Source organism: Fusarium keratoplasticum, chromosome 2 (assembly GCF_025433545.1).
Source record: "Fusarium keratoplasticum isolate Fu6.1 chromosome 2, whole genome shotgun sequence".
Taxonomy (NCBI): Eukaryota; Fungi; Ascomycota; class Sordariomycetes; order Hypocreales; family Nectriaceae; genus Fusarium; species Fusarium keratoplasticum.
Window position 1 is genome coordinate 1,024,966 of NC_070530.1, and position 16,460 is coordinate 1,041,425.

A 16,460-nucleotide genomic window follows, 5' to 3' on the forward strand; every position below is an offset into this window, starting at 1 on the left:
ACACAGTAATTCAGGCACCAGCTGCAGGAGCAATCCAATCCCAAAATAGGACTCGACGTTTTCATCACTACCTCAGGTATTGGATGCCTTGAACAACGAAAACGGTCACGTCGAAATTAGACTCTGAGACTTTTGTGTGCTTCTTTTGAATAAGTGAATGGAACATGCCTTACCCATCCCTGTTTTCAGCCTCGAACCACCAGAAATAGCTGCTGCCGCCCCAAGTTCGCCTTGACCATAAAACTAGCCCAAGACGCCTTGCCGCTGTAAATACGAGCATGGCAGCCTTATGGTCCAGCGCCTATCCCCTCGCTGCGCTCTCCTGAAACCCGCTAGAACCTCGTGCACTGCGCTGCGCTACAGGAGTGGCTTGGCTGCCTGCGACCGACCGACCACGCTGGCCCGTTCTTAAACGGCCGGGGGTGGGATAGACTATCCGAGTCCTAGACTCGCCCTCCAAGGCAGCAATCAAGTACAAAGCTTTCCCAGGATCCCTTCAAGTCCAATCGCTAGGTATCGAAATATCTCCAAAACTTACACTCTCAAGAAAGTCAATCCCTCCGTCTCCGCAATGTCCAACGTCCTCCGCATGCGCCGCCCCACCCCCGGGCCCGGCGCCGAACATGGCTTCGGAGCCATCAAGCCAGGCGTCGCGGACCAAGAATCGCCAAAGGTTACCTTTATGGCTCTTCCAACCGAGATCCACCTTGCTATATCTCGCATGCTCATCTACCCGGATGCCCTCTCCCTGAAACACACCAACGCCCACTTCTACAGCCTCGTCGACACGGGCGTCAACCTCAAGGTGGAATGGCTTGTGGAGAGGCGGAGCCTACACCTCGAGTGTCCCAACGATAGGAGATGTGATCTGGGTAGTGATCTCCGGTTCTGCCGCGGTAGTGTTCCGTAAGTTCTCACTCTACGACCAGCTTCTGAACATAGCTAATTGCCACCATAGTCTGCTTATGCAACGCCGGCGAGAGCATATTGAATGCGAATCTCGACCCGGTCTGGGCTGTCTCGTATACGGGACAAGAACATGCTCACATCGCTCAGCATTCAGCAGGAGGTTACCTCGCTGGTTGCAAGTGAAGTTGACGATAGAGGTTTGGTGGATAGTGCTTGCCATGGTACCTATCATCTGTTGTTGGGTGTGGCTGGCCGAGTTTCTTTGAGTTTTCCTTTGGTCTCAGGTCTTGTTATTTGTTACATTAGCGGCTGTCTTTATCATTATGGGAATCATACGGCGTTGGTCACGGAGGGTGGGAAATAATCATAATAGTCATGCTACAGAGCAGGCACAGGAGCACTTTGTTGTATGAAATAGCAAATCGATTTAGCGGAAAGTAATTGACAATCCTTTCAAGCGTGTAAATGCTGTTCAGCAGTGGTTGACTGTGCAGAATAGCTCCCTATCCCTTCAGTTTCGACGCTGAATACCGCACCAGGACTCGAAAATAATGCAGCCCAGGCCCAAAGCAATCTATCAAGTGGTACAGTTATCTACTTCCAAATTTCCAACATGTTTGACTTGTCATGCGCAGATAGAGAGGGAAATTCCCAGTAGCTTGCCCGTACACGCAACGCCGACACACGCCTGCAGATTGTCAAACGCCAGCAAAGAACCGGTTTCTTGATGAAACACTGGAACGTGTCCAACAAGAACTGGACGCCAAACACCTTGATACTGTTCGACGTGGCGAGCCTACGTGGCGAGCATGCCAACACGAGATCAAGACTGCTGCATCTGGCCTCATGAGGAGTAGCATAGCATGGGATCACATTGACGCATCTCGTATCCGTCCGATATTAAACTAGTGCCAGTCAGAGGTTGTCACGCGGTTGGAACTTGAAACACGTTAAATAGTCTGTAGGCGTATGTAGTATTGAAAGAATGAGTCCAGGTCGGATAACACTGACGCAGACTAATCATGAATAGCTAGACACTCGATAAATACGTCCCCAAGGACGAGAATGAGGCAAATGGCAGATAGACCCTGCAAGCCCCCTGAACAGTGTTCACCCCCCTCCGCCACTTCACCGCCAAAGGAGTCGTAGTCGTTGAAAAGAATGCCCCGTGGTGCAGGGCATGTGTAGAAGGGTACTGGTTGAGTATAGGCGTCCGGAGAGGCCTTCTCTGGTGATGGAAAAAGCAGCAGCAGCCGGTAATGACAGAAGCGCAACATTGGTTCAACTTCAAAAGTGATGACGAGTTATACTCCCATCTGTACCTATGGCGATTCCGGTCGGAGTTAAAGGAGAGTTGACGTAACGTGAGCCATGGCATCAACAATCATCTCCCTCTAGATCTTCGACCAGCGCAGGAGCACCGCAGCCGCAATGACTGGCAGAACGCTAACCAACTCGCCAAGACCAGCAAACTCGGGTGGAATCCTCGCGTTGACAAACGCCCCAGCAGCCAAAAGGACTGCAAAGGTGTTGTACACGAAGCTCCACAGGAAGTTGAACTTGATGCGGTTGACCGACTTTCGGCTGGCATTCATCATGGTCAGGATCCCAGCCAGAGATGGACGCATGAGAACGACATCGGCAGCAGACTGCGCAACATCAGTACCCTCGTTCATGTGCACGCCAATGGTGGCTTGGGTCAGAGCAACAGCGTCGTTTGTACCATCGCCGCAGAAAACGACAACAGGCTTCTTTCGATCAGCCTCGTCACCCAGAAGAGTTTGGATATAGTCCTTCTTGTCGGCGGGCGAGCTTCGAGAGCGAACATTGTCACCAGAAATACCCAGCTTGGATGCCAGAGCCTGGACAGCTCCATCGTCATCGCCAGAGACCATATGAACCGAGACGCCACGCTTCTGCAAGGTATCGACAGTGGACGCAGCATCAGACCGGAGTTCATCTTCAAGGCCATAAATAGCCTTCAACTCGTTGTCAATGGTGAAGCAAAAGACGGTATAGCCATGAGCTAGCATCGGCAGAACAAGGTCATGGTTCGAGAGTTCCAACCAGCGAGAATTTCCAGCCCGGAGCTTCTGTCCCTTCAAAGTTGTTTCAACGCCCTTTCCAGTCAAACTCTTGGGCTCAGGCATAGTCCATGCCTTGACACCCATACCCTTGAGGTGGGCAGTAACTGCAACTGAGACGGGGTGTCGACTGTTTTCAATGAGACCCAAGAGAGACCCAAGGGTATCCTCGTCAAGGCAGTCCTGTGCAACGACAGATAGTTTTCCTTGAGTCAAAGTTCCCGTCTTGTCAAACACAACATGCGACGTCTTGTGGGCGACTTCGATAGCATCCGCAGACTTGAAGATGATGCCTTTCTCAGCTGCGACTCCGCTGGCAATGACGATGACCATAGGAACTGCCAGTCCAATTGCGCAAGGGCAGGACACAATGAGAACGGTGATGGCATACGTGATAGCCTGGATCGTAGCCTCAGAGCCATTATGGCCACGAACAGTCATACCAATCGCAACCCAGATGACGAAGGTGATGATTGTCAAAATCACCACCACGGGGACAAAGTAGGAGGCAACCTGGTCCGCCAAATCCTGTAGTTTGGGCTTTGAAAGCTTGGCCTCGTCAACCATGGCGGCAATGGCATTGATCGTGTTGTCGCTTGGAAGGCGATTGAGACGAACAGTCATGACTCCAGACCCGTTGATGGACCCAGCAATCACCACGGACTTGGGGTACTTTTCCACAGGTCGGGACTCGCCCGTGAGCATCGACTCATCGACTTCCGAGGAACCTGTGATGACTGTCCCATCGGTAGGAATTCTAGAGTCTGGGAGGACCTTGAAGACATCACCATGCTGGAGAAGTCGGGAGTCGATCTCACGCTCCGTCTTGGTCTCTTCATCAACGAGGATAGCTGTGGAAGCCTGAAGCGAGCGGATTGAGATGGACTCGACGGCTCTCTGGCGAGCAAGAGCCGCAACCCATCGGCCAACCATGATCAGAGTCACAAGGAGAGTGCTCGTCTCAAAGAACTGTCCGGTCGATAGTGGCTTTCCAGCGATGAGGTAGCCGAAGGAGACCACAGAGAAGATATAGGCTGCGCTAGTGCTCAGAACAATCAGCAGATCCATCTCAATGACCCTCGAGAAAACGAGAGCCTTGATCGCCTTGGGGTAGAAAGGACCTGCGACGACGAATTGGACAATGGTGGCCAAGGCCAGCGAAGCCGAGGAGTAAGCCACTTCTCTTTCAGGAATTGGAGCCCAGGCCAAGACAAGAACAGGAATCGTCAAGATGGCAGATAAAAGTGTCATGTATCCAACATGACGAACATGCTTACTGCCAGCTTCGAGAGATAGGTCGCCATGAGGAGGGGCAAGTTGAATAGGAGGGCCCCAAATCTTCTCAGCGAGGTCTCGAGCTCCAACAATCTTGGGATCAAATGCAACTCGAACCGTTTCCTTGTCCACAAGAGTCATCTCAAGCACGCCTTCTGGCCAGGTCTGGCTCATGAACTTGGAAGCATCGCCAGGAACAATGAGATCAAGGCTGGAACCGTTGTTCTGGACTCTCTCGCACTTGAACTCGGTGGTTCGTTCCAGATGTTTGATAACTTCTTCGACCGAGCCCAAACGGAGGTCAAGGTTGAACTCGGCGCGAGAAAGAACAAGGCTCGTCTTGAGGTCCTTGACAGCGGGGACAGTTGCGAGAGTCCGGTTGAGCTTGGTCTCGCAGCCGGTACAAGTCATACCAGAGATACTAAGAACAACATGTTCTTTCCCGGCTGCCTGATTCTCGACATCGATGGCATTGATTGGGACCTTTTCAATCTGCAGAGAAGTATCAGGCGGGCCAGAGGTGCAACAGTCATCCTCGCAAGAGCCTCGGGGGCTGTCAGGCTGCTTTATCTCGCAACAAGAATCGGCACAACTAGCCTTCAAGGAGACGGTAGCTTTGCTTGCCGGCTTGCAACAAGCATCAGCACAGGCGGACTTGGGTGGCTCTTTGACAGGGACAGCCTTTGGCGTGCCGCAACAACCTTTCGCACATCCGCCAGCAGCTGCCTTGACGGGAGGTTTGGCATCGGAGCAGCAAGACTTGGCACAGCTAGACTTCTTCACGATGGGGGCTTCATCGGGCTTGGGCTGTGCGCAACAAAGGTCTGCGCAACCATCGCCAGCGGAAAACTGCTTGGCAGGCTTCTCAATGGAGCAGCAGGACGCAGCACTGTTCTTGACGGATGGGGCTTTGGGTGGCTTGTCCTTAGAGCAGCAAGAACCGGGGCATTTCTTGGTGTTGGGGTCCTTGTCACCGCTGTCCTTTGCAGGCCCAGAGCCAGTGCTACCAGACTTGGCCGTAGAGACAATGGGAGGCTCAGCCTTGGAACAGCAAGCATCAGCACAACTGCTCTTTGCAGGAGGCTCCTTTGCAGGTTTGCCACCTGAGCAACACGGCTTCGAGCAGCTATCCTTGACAGGCGGGCTCTTGATTGGCTTGTCCTTGGCACAGCAGGAGCCAGCGCAAGCACCCGTAGGAGGCTTCTTGACGGACTTGCAGCTGTCGGAGCTCTTTCGCAAGCGAAGGCGGTTCTGCGCAGCCTGGTCCTTGGTGACGCTGCCGGTGCTGCAGCAGGAGTCCACCGAAGTACGGATGAGAGAGCGAGTCGACGACTTCTTGGAGCACGACTTGGCCCCGACCGACGGGCGGTCACGGGTCTCGCAGCAAGACTCTTGACCGAGGGCGATGAGAGCACGGCAGAGACACCCGAGGGCCTGGAGAGTCGCGCCGTAGCGATCAAGGGCAGAGAGACTATGCTGGCCGCATGCCTTGCCGTCGGTTGCTCCATTGCAACCGGAGCCGTTGGTACGACCAGTCGCGTCTGGCAGGGGGGTTAGCAAACGCTGTTGCCGCTGCTTGCTTCAAACGGAAGCCACTCACCCTTGGATTGGCCGGTCAGACCAGCAGCACTCATCTTACATTCCCGCATGGCGATGCGGTCAAGGCAAGATGCATTACAGCAGGGGGAGATTTTGCCGCGGCAGCAATCCGGCGCGTCGGAGTCGTCGTTGGGTTTTTCATCCGCGCAGCTGCCGGAAGCGCAGCAATCATCCGCCTCTTGAGGGACGACATTCCCCTGGCTGGTCTCGGATGTTCCGTCATCACAGCAAGAATCCTGGCAGCTGGCGTTGTCTTCGACTTGAGCTGGAGCCTGTGTAACGACGGGCTCAGGCGCCGGGCCTGGGTCAGGGCGCGGACAGCAGTCGCACCCCATGGTTGAAAAGGAAGTTTGAGATTGTTTTCAGTTCAGATTTGGTGGGTGTTGTAAGGATGTTGTTGTCAAGTTAAGCATCTCCAGAAAAGCTCCTGGCAATCGAGCAAGGGTATCGCTAGCCTGCCGTCTTCGGAGAGTGGCACGTGAATGGGTGCATTAGCGCCAACAATGATGAAGAGGGAAATGCATAAGAAGCTGATAGATCTAAAACAAATTTGTAACGAGTGTAACATTTCTTCAAACTTCGATGCAGGTGGCCTCGTTGGTGGCAATTGTCCTTTCATGAGCCTGACTTCAGCATGAACGTTGAGAGAATGAACCCTGTTTTTCTGTGCCTGATCAATCAAACAGATAGCAAGCAATAAATAAGAGTAAACTCGACGATATGAAATAACTTCTATCACTAGCTATTAACCTGATGATGACTAGCAAAGGGTCCATAGACCCTGTTTGCCCAGCTGTCATAATTCTTCACCTGTAACTATCCGGATAGAGACCTACAGAAACTCAAGAAAAGTGTACTATACCAAGTGAATCGATTGAAAATAATGGATGTTTGGTGACAAGAGCTACGGTGACCCGAGACTAAGCAGTGACCAAGGCACTCAACATATCTCAAACACCACACAGGAATTTCGGGGAGCGGCAGTGGAGGAGCGTTGACATTACATTCACTCCAGCGTTAATATATAACACAGCCCTTGAAGAGTTTCCTGAGATATCTCATCCTTCAACTCTATATTCTTCGCGAAGCAACACCAAGCCCAACCGACTGTCTTCTCTTCATCCCACAATATCTTCAGTATCAACTCACCAACTCAAGCCCATCTACCTACATCAAAATGGCCTCCCAAGCTTCCATCAACCAAACCCAAGTCCCCCTCCTGGACAGCTTCCTCTTTGTTCTCGATAGCCACATCAAGGATCTGCTCGTCCGCCTCAACAAGCTGTACCAGATCATTGAGAACCTCCCCGCCAACCAGACCGAGCAGCACACTCGCCTTGATCTTCTCGTCAAGCAGTGTAGCCTGGAGGCCGACTGGGCCCTCAGAACCTTTCGCAGTTACACCGCCATGAAGGAGGCTGCTTCGCCCATATCGGGGAATAGGCGCGTCAACAGGTTCCGGGAACTATGAGTCTCAACTACCGCCACGCACCGGTCCCGCGAGAGCAACACACTAGGGTTTTGGCCTATATTGATGGGTCATTGGCACCCCTAATGGCAGTAACTTTATGTCACGAACTCCGGATACTGGCAGCATGGGTAACTGTGAAATCAGGACGATTATTTAGCCTACCTCCTGAGACAGGGATGGGCTTATCCTATATCTAGCTACGAATACATCAATCGTTGCGAAATCTCTCTCTCTCTAAAGTCTCATCATACTGCTGAGACTCTTCATAGTTTTCTATGGCAGAAATATCAGTCAGTGTCTAATCTCGGGAGTGTGCATGTACCTCAATCACTGGACACGCCTTCATGATAATAGGGGCCGAAGAGCGGCAACGTACATTAGCTCGACTTCTCCGCCAGTAGTCTACCTCAGTGTGTATTGCCTCCCGGTGAGGGATGCAGAATCCAAAAGAAGACACTTTATGCACATGTCCGGTTGCTCTAGCAGCGAAGAGCATCGTTTGGCCAGGGCATCATTGGCCGATGAAGATATGCCAGCCACCAGATCACGCACATAAACAACCTTACGGCAGATTTGCCAGGCTTTTACCATGCCATTCAAAATAAATCATTGCTGCATCCCCGAGTTGTACCCTGCTTCCTTTACCGATCACTCTCACAATACAAGCTCCAACCCAGTATTCCCTCCTCACCACACCTAAAACATCTACCCAAGCCTAACAGTGTGAGCCCAGGTCTGCTTATCAACATGGCCCCCATCAGATCTCGTTGGCAAGCGACACCACCAAATGAGGCACCTTCTAACCTCTATCAACAAAACTTCAGCTCCTTAGCGACGACCATTCGTGAGGTACAAAACAAGCTTAGCCAGGTCGCCGATACCATCAGTCAGTTAAACGATAATCTGACAAAGCTCGACAAGGAGGTGAAGAAATTGGCATGCATGTTGCCTCCGGAGGGAGAGAAAAGACTGGAGCCTCGCCCACCAATGTGATCGAGGATCAGCAGAAGGGTCACGACTTCAAGATGGCGGCAAGCGACTAGGGCAATGCGGGAGATGGGGCTGGCAGAAGAAATGGACGAGAGGTTCATGGGAAAGGAGAAGGAGCTCACGGATGGATATCTTGGTCAAGCTGGTGATCGAGAAACACAAGGGGTGGAACAGCAAGGGACAGATGAATTCAAGTACAGAAACACTTCTCGCCGCACAACTATCTCGAATTTATCATTTTTCGAAACTTGACTTGGAAACCAAGAACAATCTCTAATACCAGCACAACACCTCTCATGCCCTTCTATACCCTTGGCTTTGTCCATTGAGAACACATTCAAAGAACAAAGGCCTCGTCGTGATAAACACACACAATCGAAAGAAAGCCTGAGTAATACCATTATTCCATTCATTCTCAAAATCAGACATTGAACTGGCCAGAAAGTACTTACTTGAACCAAAATTGCCTTGACTATAAATACTCCCATCACCCCAAATACTTTCCATCACATCATCACTTGACTCCACAAACCTAGCAAGGACACATCATCTTGCTCTCATTCGCACCTTTCTCTCTCATCAGATTACTTCCTTTCAGCCAAGATCATGTCTTCATCCGATATCACCAATTGGCTATCTCGAGTCGTAACTGGCCGTGACACGCCTGGCCGCACCCAGCCCAACCGCGGTGCTGGACGTAACTCGGAGGACGAGGGGGAAGATGTGCCCGCTGTCGGCGCCATCCGCCTGGACGATCGCCCAGACAATTACTATCTCAGATCGAATTATCCTCCTTCTGAAGATGAGGGGACGGCCCCGAGCATCCCCTCCCGCGAGACCGGTAGCTCTCCTGGACTCATTTTTACTCCTTCTTCATCGTCGAGGGCCTCGACTAACAACTCGCAGGTCAACCTCGAAGAACGGCGCCGTCAGCGACTTGGTCGTCGGTTTGACGAACAGACGCAGACGACTCGTGAGTTAAGCCAGCAACCTGAGCTAACCATCCACGAGGAGCTCCTTCGTCGCCAAGAGGCTGAGCGAGCCCTCCAAGCGACCCGCGCCGACCTCGAGGCCATCCATGAGAGCGTGGGCTCAATTGCGGACCACGTTTCGCTGGTTGTCCAAGCTTTGAAGAAGGCTGGAAAGGAGCCGACGGAGGAGAACATGGATAGTGCTCTGTCGGAGGCTCTGAGTGTGGGCGAGAGGCTCGCTGAACTCCACGCCAGCATCGGGGACACTCTCCAAGATGGGAAGTGAGGAGATCGAGTACAACTCTCTCCTGTGTACATTCCTTTAGGCTTTGTTTTCCCCTCTGGCGTTTGAGAGAGACACTGACACTTTATCTAGGGCGACCATCCCTCGAGTCATATAACTACCCTGCTCCAGCCAAGTGGCCAAGGCAAGGTGAGTGACTCCTCCTGGCTGTATTGCTAACATCTCGAGTAGACAAAGAGTCGCCGAGTAAATGGGTAACCATAAAAAATAGACTCATTTTTTCTTTACAATGTCCATATCGTCCCATTTTGATTCAACAAAGAAAACGTGAAATGTTGCTATAGCTGGTCTAGGTAGTTTCTCTACACCCGTTCTTTTAACTCCTTCTTGATCCTTGTCACAGTGCCCGCTCCACCGTAAGTCATCCCCGTGTAGATCATGGCCACGCTGGCACCGGCGTTGAGGATCTTTTGCGCCTGCTCGCCGTTGGTGATGCCTCCCGTGGCAAAGATGACCTTCTGGGCGCCGCCCGCAGCCTTGAAGGACTGCGAGTCCAGCATCTTGCGGTACCGCCCCACAAGGTCGAGAGTTCGGCTGTACATGGCAGGGCCTGAGTAGCCGCCCGTCTCCATGAGGGCAGTCTGCTCCTTGGCAGTGAGCTTGACACCCTCGGGGATGACTCCAGTCCTTCGCTTGGTGGTGTTGCCAACAATGACTCCGTCGACGCCGCTCAGGTGAACGGCCTGGACGATGCCCTCCATTTGAGAATCCTCATCCTCATCAGGCGAGACCTTGACCATGACCTTCGGTCGTTGCTTTCGGTCAGTCTTGGCAGCCTCCTCGACGACAGCACTCAAGAGTCGTGTAAGGGGCTCGGTAGCCTGAAGATCGCGCAGACCAGGGGTGTTGGGGCTGCTGACGTTGACGACCAACACATCGGCGTAGCGGGCCAGTCTTCGCACGCAGTAGACGTAGTCGTCAGCCACAGCCCTCTCATCTCGCTCGTCTGTCTCCTTGTTCTTGGCGATCTGAACAGCCAAAAGCCGACCCTTTCGCAAGCTGCCAGGGGGGACGTTAGCCTCGCCGTTCAGAACATCCTTCTCGGTAACACCAATGGATCGGGCGTATCGTCGAAGTCGGTCCCGCAGTCGGATAGCCATGTCGTCCGCACCACGAGAGTTCAGGCCGTATCGGTTGACCATGCCGTCGAGCTTAGGAACACGGAAGACACGGGGCTTGGGGTTGCCTTCCTGGGGGAGGGGCGTGCAGCCGCCAACCTCGACGATGCCGGCACCCAGATCAAACAACGCATCAGGAATCTCGGCATCCTTGTCGAGGCCGGCTGAGATGCCAATTGGGTTCTGCAAGTCGGTGCCAAACACGGAGACGGAGAGCTCGGGGGAATTGAGTGTCGTGTCGCGCTCGCGGGGGTTGAGGTTCAGCTCGTAGAGCATCTTGAGCGAGGAGGTACCAGCATGGTGGGCGTCCTCAGCATCGGGATACACCCAGCGCAGCACTGGGGGGACAACCCATCGGTGGAAGAAGGCCCGGGTATCTGTGGCATATAGGTACGAGCCGTAGAGGGCGGCGGCGGCGGCGGTACCGTAGAGGACGGCCTTGAGCACGTCTCCTCCATCACCGGCTTCGGTAGAGGCATAACGGCGCTGGACCACGGGCTTCCGGGGCAGGGCGGCGCGCACCGAGGGAGCCCGGGCGCCGGAGGCGGCGATTCGTGATCGTAGGAGAGCGGCGGACATGGCTGGGAGGTGATGCTGGGCCGGGCCAGCTCCCAATGGATTCTCAACGACGCGCGGGAGTTGGTTTCGGGTGAAGCTTCAAAAAGGCGCCGGACAAATTGTCGCCTCTGAATGGTTGGTTTCCCGGATGGCAGGAGCACAGTCTCCGCACAGTGCATATGCACTATGCTACAAATATCGCACCCACGTCACTTGGAAGCTACAATATCAACTTCAATTGTCTCGATTGTTAGTTACTTGGTGTAACCTGTGGTTGTTCAGATCATTCCTTGAACCCAGCCAGTCAATGTTGTTGCATCGTCCGTCCAAGCTCTCAAGAACCACCAGAATGCTACCTGTCCAGCTACTGACCCTGTAACCCCCGACTTAAAGCTCCTCCTTCAGCATGATGTAGATCTGAGCCTGACCCGGCATCAGAGAGTGAGGCGAGTCATTGTACTCGGCAGCCGGGAACTGGACGACCATCTCCATCTTGGCTGCTTCTTCCTGACCGGCCTTCTCAGTCGCGTCAATGCACTTGAGGCTAATGATCCTGCAAGTGAATCGGGGTCGGAAGTTGCGCTCGTAGTCCGAATCGGTGACCTTGGTGTGCTCCTCCTAGTCTCTGTCAGCTTGATGTAGTCACAAATCAACAGTCGCAACTTACAACAGAGCGAGAAAGATCAGTGGAGCAACGACGCAGTCCCTCGGACAGATTCTCACGCAGGTCGAGTTCCTTCATGCAATAGCCAATGTCCTCGACAATGGCCTGAACAGTGTTCTTCAGATGGTCCGTCTCCGCAATGTAGCGCTATCGAAACAGTTAGCATGATCAAGTGGTATTGATGTACAGGCTGGTGCTCACCTCGAGGACGACGGCCGAGGCCGGGTCCTTGGCTCGGATTTGCTTCGCGATCTCTTCGACAGTAGGGCTAGCCATCTTGTTGCTGAGGTGACTCGAATTGGTGATGGTGATGGTGATGGTGATGGAGATGAGTTGAAGGTGCTACGAGGAAGCCATCACCATGAGCTCGCCCTTATATTGGAGGCTCGGCCGTTTGACGCTGAAGCGATACATCTCGTTCGTCGGTATAATCCCCCATTGTTATTTTCAGAATGAATAGTCAAATAGTTCCATTATCATCCTCTGTGTCGGTTTTATATCGGTTTGATATTGTAGGGGACTGAAGCCAGTCTGTTTGACTTGACATGGTTTGACTCTCAACAGTGACAAACGGTGTCAATATTCTGGTTTCATCAAGCCATATAACTTCCTTTTCGTCCGTTCTTTATTCCATTAAAGATCCAGTTAAAAGAAATTGCCAATTGGGGCATCCTGCTTTATCACATTCAGATGTCCCCTGGACGCTCCACGAACCCATGACATGGGGGGTGCCCCTTTGTCAGGTCTCTCACATGATCGAATTGCCAACGGTTGCAGCCATTCAGAGCTTTCTGGAGATGCCGTTGACTGCTCTCTTCCTCTTTTCGGAGTGTTTATAGACTCTTCGCCTCTCTTCCTCCAAGTCGGAGCTGGTAGCTCCGGTGTTCTCATGCATCCGCGTAACTCGGCGCAATGTTGTAGGTCACCCTCCATTTCGTAGAGTCCCCCTCTCTCGTATATCACGAAACCATCGTCCAATAACTTTCGGTTTTTGGCTTTTTGGAGTTCGTCTTGAAGCTTGCGTCGTTGCCTCCTTTCTCTTAGCCACAATGTGATAGCGACAGCAATTAGAATCACCCCCAATGTGACGCCGATGCCGATTCCCACTTTCTCCTCTTTTGACGGTCCTCTATTTTGAGAAGACGCGGTATCCGATTCTCTTGACGTGTCTGAATTTTCGCTCTCGGATTGTTTCATGGTATTCTGTGGTAGTTGGGAAGTGGAGGTGATTGATGAGACTCGAGATGATGAAGTCAACGGCGACTTTGGAACTGATGTTGATTTCGTCGCCGGTTCTGTAGCAGTCCCGTAGGCTTCCCAGTACTGTTCGCAGATCTTCCAGTAGCTATTCTCCATCTCTGGTAAATGTATAAGCAACTCTGCCTCACAAGGGGGAGTGGGACATACGAAACATTTCATCTTTACTGCATGATTCTTTCAATTTCCTCTCGCGGTTATCCAGACACTCGCTCATTGTGTCAACGATAGTCTGATGATTCTTATCGTAACACCAGCAGTCAAAGTCATCTTCTCCACAGCCAGTTGCAGCAACACCAATGTTGAAGCACCCGCTCACGCATTCGGGAACGGCCTTGGCAAGCTCAGCAGCGTTTGAATGTGCCATTGGGCAGAATTTTGTTAAAAGAGTGTTGTACAAGTTGGTTGAACGAGTGTTGTACGAGTTGGTTAAAGGAGTGCAGTACAGTGGTTCTGACGCGACTCCGATAGGTAAGGGTATCAATGAACGAAACTATAAAGTATAGCCCAAGTCGGGAGCGAGGGAAGGAATGAGAAGCGAAGACATTTGGTGTCACTTGAAATCCTGAAACCTCCTGTAAAAGGGACGGCGTTTAAAGGATTGTCGATCCTCGGCACGGGTTTTCAGCTCACTTGGCACAATCAGGCTGTCTTCGGATGGCCAGATGTAAGACCTGTAGGCGCTTATTTCCCATATATAATTCGGCAGCCTGGTTTCTTTTTTGTAGACAAACAAGGCTCTATGAAGCCTCTTTATGTATGTTTCAACTTGGTCTGTTGTCACTGCCAACTAAGCACATCACTCGACTGAATCGATGACACCTAATTGAAGCATACAAAAAGACCCGTTATCTTTAAAACGAAAGAATTTTCGAAAACGAGCATTACTGGCTTCCTATGCTCGGGAGGGTAACATACGGCTGCGTCAGACGCTGGTTGAGTTATGCGGCATCGAACCAGCAAACCCGCCAAGCACAGCGGGTCTCCCAAGATCTGGCCCCTGCCTTTCAATTGGCACTCTACGCCTTGGCAGGATGAAATCTCAAGTGGCTGACCTTTGAACCATCCAGTGAGCCTTGATCGGTCTTTCAGATCCCGTAGTTCTTAGCAGATATGCTCAGTCGGCGGTACGGTGTATTTAACCCCCGAAGGACCCTGTCCCTGGTTCGAAAGCCACTTTCAAATCTTGCAGAGTCCAGGCCAAAGTTGGGCATGGGAAACAGAGCCTAAAATGTGGATACCTACTGTCTGGGAAATGATATCGGCATCCATAGGATCCGATGGAAGACGGTATCCGTCCGGAGAATGCGAATCCGATGGGTCTCGGCCTCTATCAATACGAAAAACGAAGGATCTCCAAGAACCCTCTGTCGTGCCCAGGATTCTAGACGGGCCTCTTATCCGTCGCAAGACGTCATGATTGGTCACGGCCCAACCGCTCTCCACATTTCGGTCTGCTGGCACCTCGGGCTTGTCGGCCTCGGGCAAAGGAATAAAAATGACGGCAAGCCCATGAGCTGATAAAGACGGCGTCAGAGCTGACATCCTCCTCCGGAAACATCGCCATCCACTGTCTTGAACATGAACTCGCATCTGCGTGGCTCTCAACCCGGCCCTGCGAATATGGCTATGCACCAGCAGTTCCGCGAGGCTGTCATCAGAGAAATCATCCACGAAGAGATACTCATCGAGCAGAGGCATGAGCTGGCGGCTCTTGCGACCCTTCTGCTTGCAAAGGCCAGAGAAGAAGAAGAAGACTCTTCCAACAGTGTATGGAAGAACCTGCGTCAAGACCCCCGACGACCCTCGGACTAATGAAACCTAGTACGAGACGTCATATGAATACTACGAAGAAGACGAGGAAGAGGACGAAGAGGACCCCTCTTCGGTCGAACAACCTCAACCTACTGGCAGGAAAAGGACTCTCCCTCGCAACGATGCGCAGATTCCAGTACCTCAGAAGCGACAGAGGATAGACCCTACGCCCGCCGTGCACCCCCAACCCCCACCCCCGCAAGAGATCAAACGACCAGAGACCCCGCCAGAGGCGAAGAACTGGATGCCGACGTCGATGGGGAGTGCCGACAACTCACACCGGCACCCGGTACTTCAGGCTGCACTCCGCAAGGCCCCGATCACGTACGCTCGCCCTGTCGCGCAGACCTTTCTCGAGGAACTGGATTGCGATAAGCTCGGCGCTCTGGACGTCGCCAAGGCCGTCTTTGATATGGGCATCCGGTACTCCAAGATGGCATCGGACGACGAGTTCAACATTGTCTTTTGTGTGACTTTGGCGAACCCGCGTGATGCGGTCCGATACAACATTGGTACTCCGTCGGAAAAGCATATGATTTTCTGGGGTAGAGTTCAACGCATCACGCATAGGGATATACCACCGGACCCGTTCAAGACCCCGATAAAGCAACCAGAGAGGAAGGCAGAGGTGAAGCCCGAGCCTAAGGTGACCACGAGGAGAACGGTGCCTGCACCTGTGAGGGAGAAAGCCGAACCTAAGCCGGCTGCCAGGAGAGTCGCTGCACCTGCACCGGCACCTGTGAGGGAGAAGCCAAGGGGAAACCTCAAGGCCAGTCTGATCAAGGAGGTTGATGAGAAGACAAAGATCCCGCTGAACGAGAGAGTGAGGAAGTGGCTGGACGAGGTGATTTCAATGGACAGCGGTGCAAATTGATCTGGCAAGAGGAGGAATATATGTTGGGATGGAAGAATCAGGATGGATTATGAGCATACATGAGATCGAGATACCCACATGTAACGGAAACGGACGACAACCACGGCATTGCATTAGCGGAATCTTTTTTGAATTTATCTATAATCTAGTTTGTCCTGTCCTGTTGCCTGAACGCCATGCAGATGCAAGCCTCAAGGTTGCATCAATCAGGCTGGCGGTTAACCGTTGCCATCGGCTATCGTGAATGTGACTTTGCCATGTTTGGTTGACTATGGCACAAATTGCAACAATTGGCCAAATTACCAGGATTGGCTAGGCAACGAATAGTCTTGAGCATTGGCCAAGAATCCAGTGATACCCAAGTTCACATCAACAACATCGACAACAACTCTGTTTGGATCGACGTGTCTTTGCCAATTGCCAAGACAATAGGACCCGTCCCCACCCAGGAATTAAGCTTTGCCCTCTCATTGATCTCTTTCGAATCGGCCGCAGAGACATGCTCTGAAACACCACGCGTGTTGGATGTGCGTGGAGGCGAGACGCTCTGAGTCGCGCGCAGCAGGGCAAT

At 52.4% G+C, this 16,460-nt stretch overlaps 5 protein-coding genes and 1 pseudogene across 6 annotated transcripts, besides 1 other annotated feature; 3 read left to right on the forward strand and 3 right to left on the reverse strand.

The window, feature by feature from the left end:
- Positions 1 to 490: 490 nt before the first annotated feature.
- Positions 491 to 1,175, forward strand: NCS57_00224200 (annotated as a pseudogene). Its single transcript has 2 exons — positions 491 to 906; positions 959 to 1,175.
- Positions 491 to 1,175: a sequence feature.
- Positions 1,176 to 2,303: 1,128 nt separating this feature from the next.
- Positions 2,304 to 6,202, reverse strand: NCS57_00224300 (HMA domain-containing protein; the record flags this gene model as incomplete). Its single annotated transcript, XM_053052276.1, has 2 exons — positions 2,304 to 5,809; positions 5,869 to 6,202. The coding sequence occupies 2 exons, from the start codon at positions 6,200 to 6,202 to the stop codon at positions 2,304 to 2,306; spliced, it is 3,840 nt and encodes a 1,279-aa protein (XP_052917522.1).
- A 2,732-nt stretch (positions 6,203 to 8,934) lies between these two features.
- NCS57_00224400 (uncharacterized protein) lies at positions 8,935 to 9,585 on the forward strand (the record flags this gene model as incomplete). The annotated part of the gene is made up of 1 exon (XM_053052277.1): positions 8,935 to 9,585. The coding sequence occupies one exon, from the start codon at positions 8,935 to 8,937 to the stop codon at positions 9,583 to 9,585; it is 651 nt and encodes a 216-aa protein (XP_052917523.1).
- A 320-nt stretch (positions 9,586 to 9,905) lies between these two features.
- NCS57_00224500 (DHO-dh domain-containing protein) lies at positions 9,906 to 11,300 on the reverse strand (the record flags this gene model as incomplete). Its single annotated transcript, XM_053052278.1, has 1 exon — positions 9,906 to 11,300. The coding sequence occupies one exon, from the start codon at positions 11,298 to 11,300 to the stop codon at positions 9,906 to 9,908; it is 1,395 nt and encodes a 464-aa protein (XP_052917524.1).
- Positions 11,301 to 11,666: 366 nt separating this feature from the next.
- NCS57_00224600 (uncharacterized protein) lies at positions 11,667 to 12,219 on the reverse strand (the record flags this gene model as incomplete). The annotated part of the gene is made up of 3 exons (XM_053052279.1): positions 11,667 to 11,897; positions 11,947 to 12,090; positions 12,145 to 12,219. 3 exons carry the CDS (start codon positions 12,217 to 12,219, stop codon positions 11,667 to 11,669), a joined length of 450 nt encoding a protein of 149 aa, XP_052917525.1.
- A 2,562-nt stretch (positions 12,220 to 14,781) lies between these two features.
- On the forward strand, positions 14,782 to 15,889 carry NCS57_00224700 (uncharacterized protein; the record flags this gene model as incomplete). Its single annotated transcript, XM_053052280.1, has 2 exons — positions 14,782 to 14,970; positions 15,026 to 15,889. The coding sequence occupies 2 exons, from the start codon at positions 14,782 to 14,784 to the stop codon at positions 15,887 to 15,889; spliced, it is 1,053 nt and encodes a 350-aa protein (XP_052917526.1).
- Positions 15,890 to 16,460: the final 571 nt, after the last annotated feature.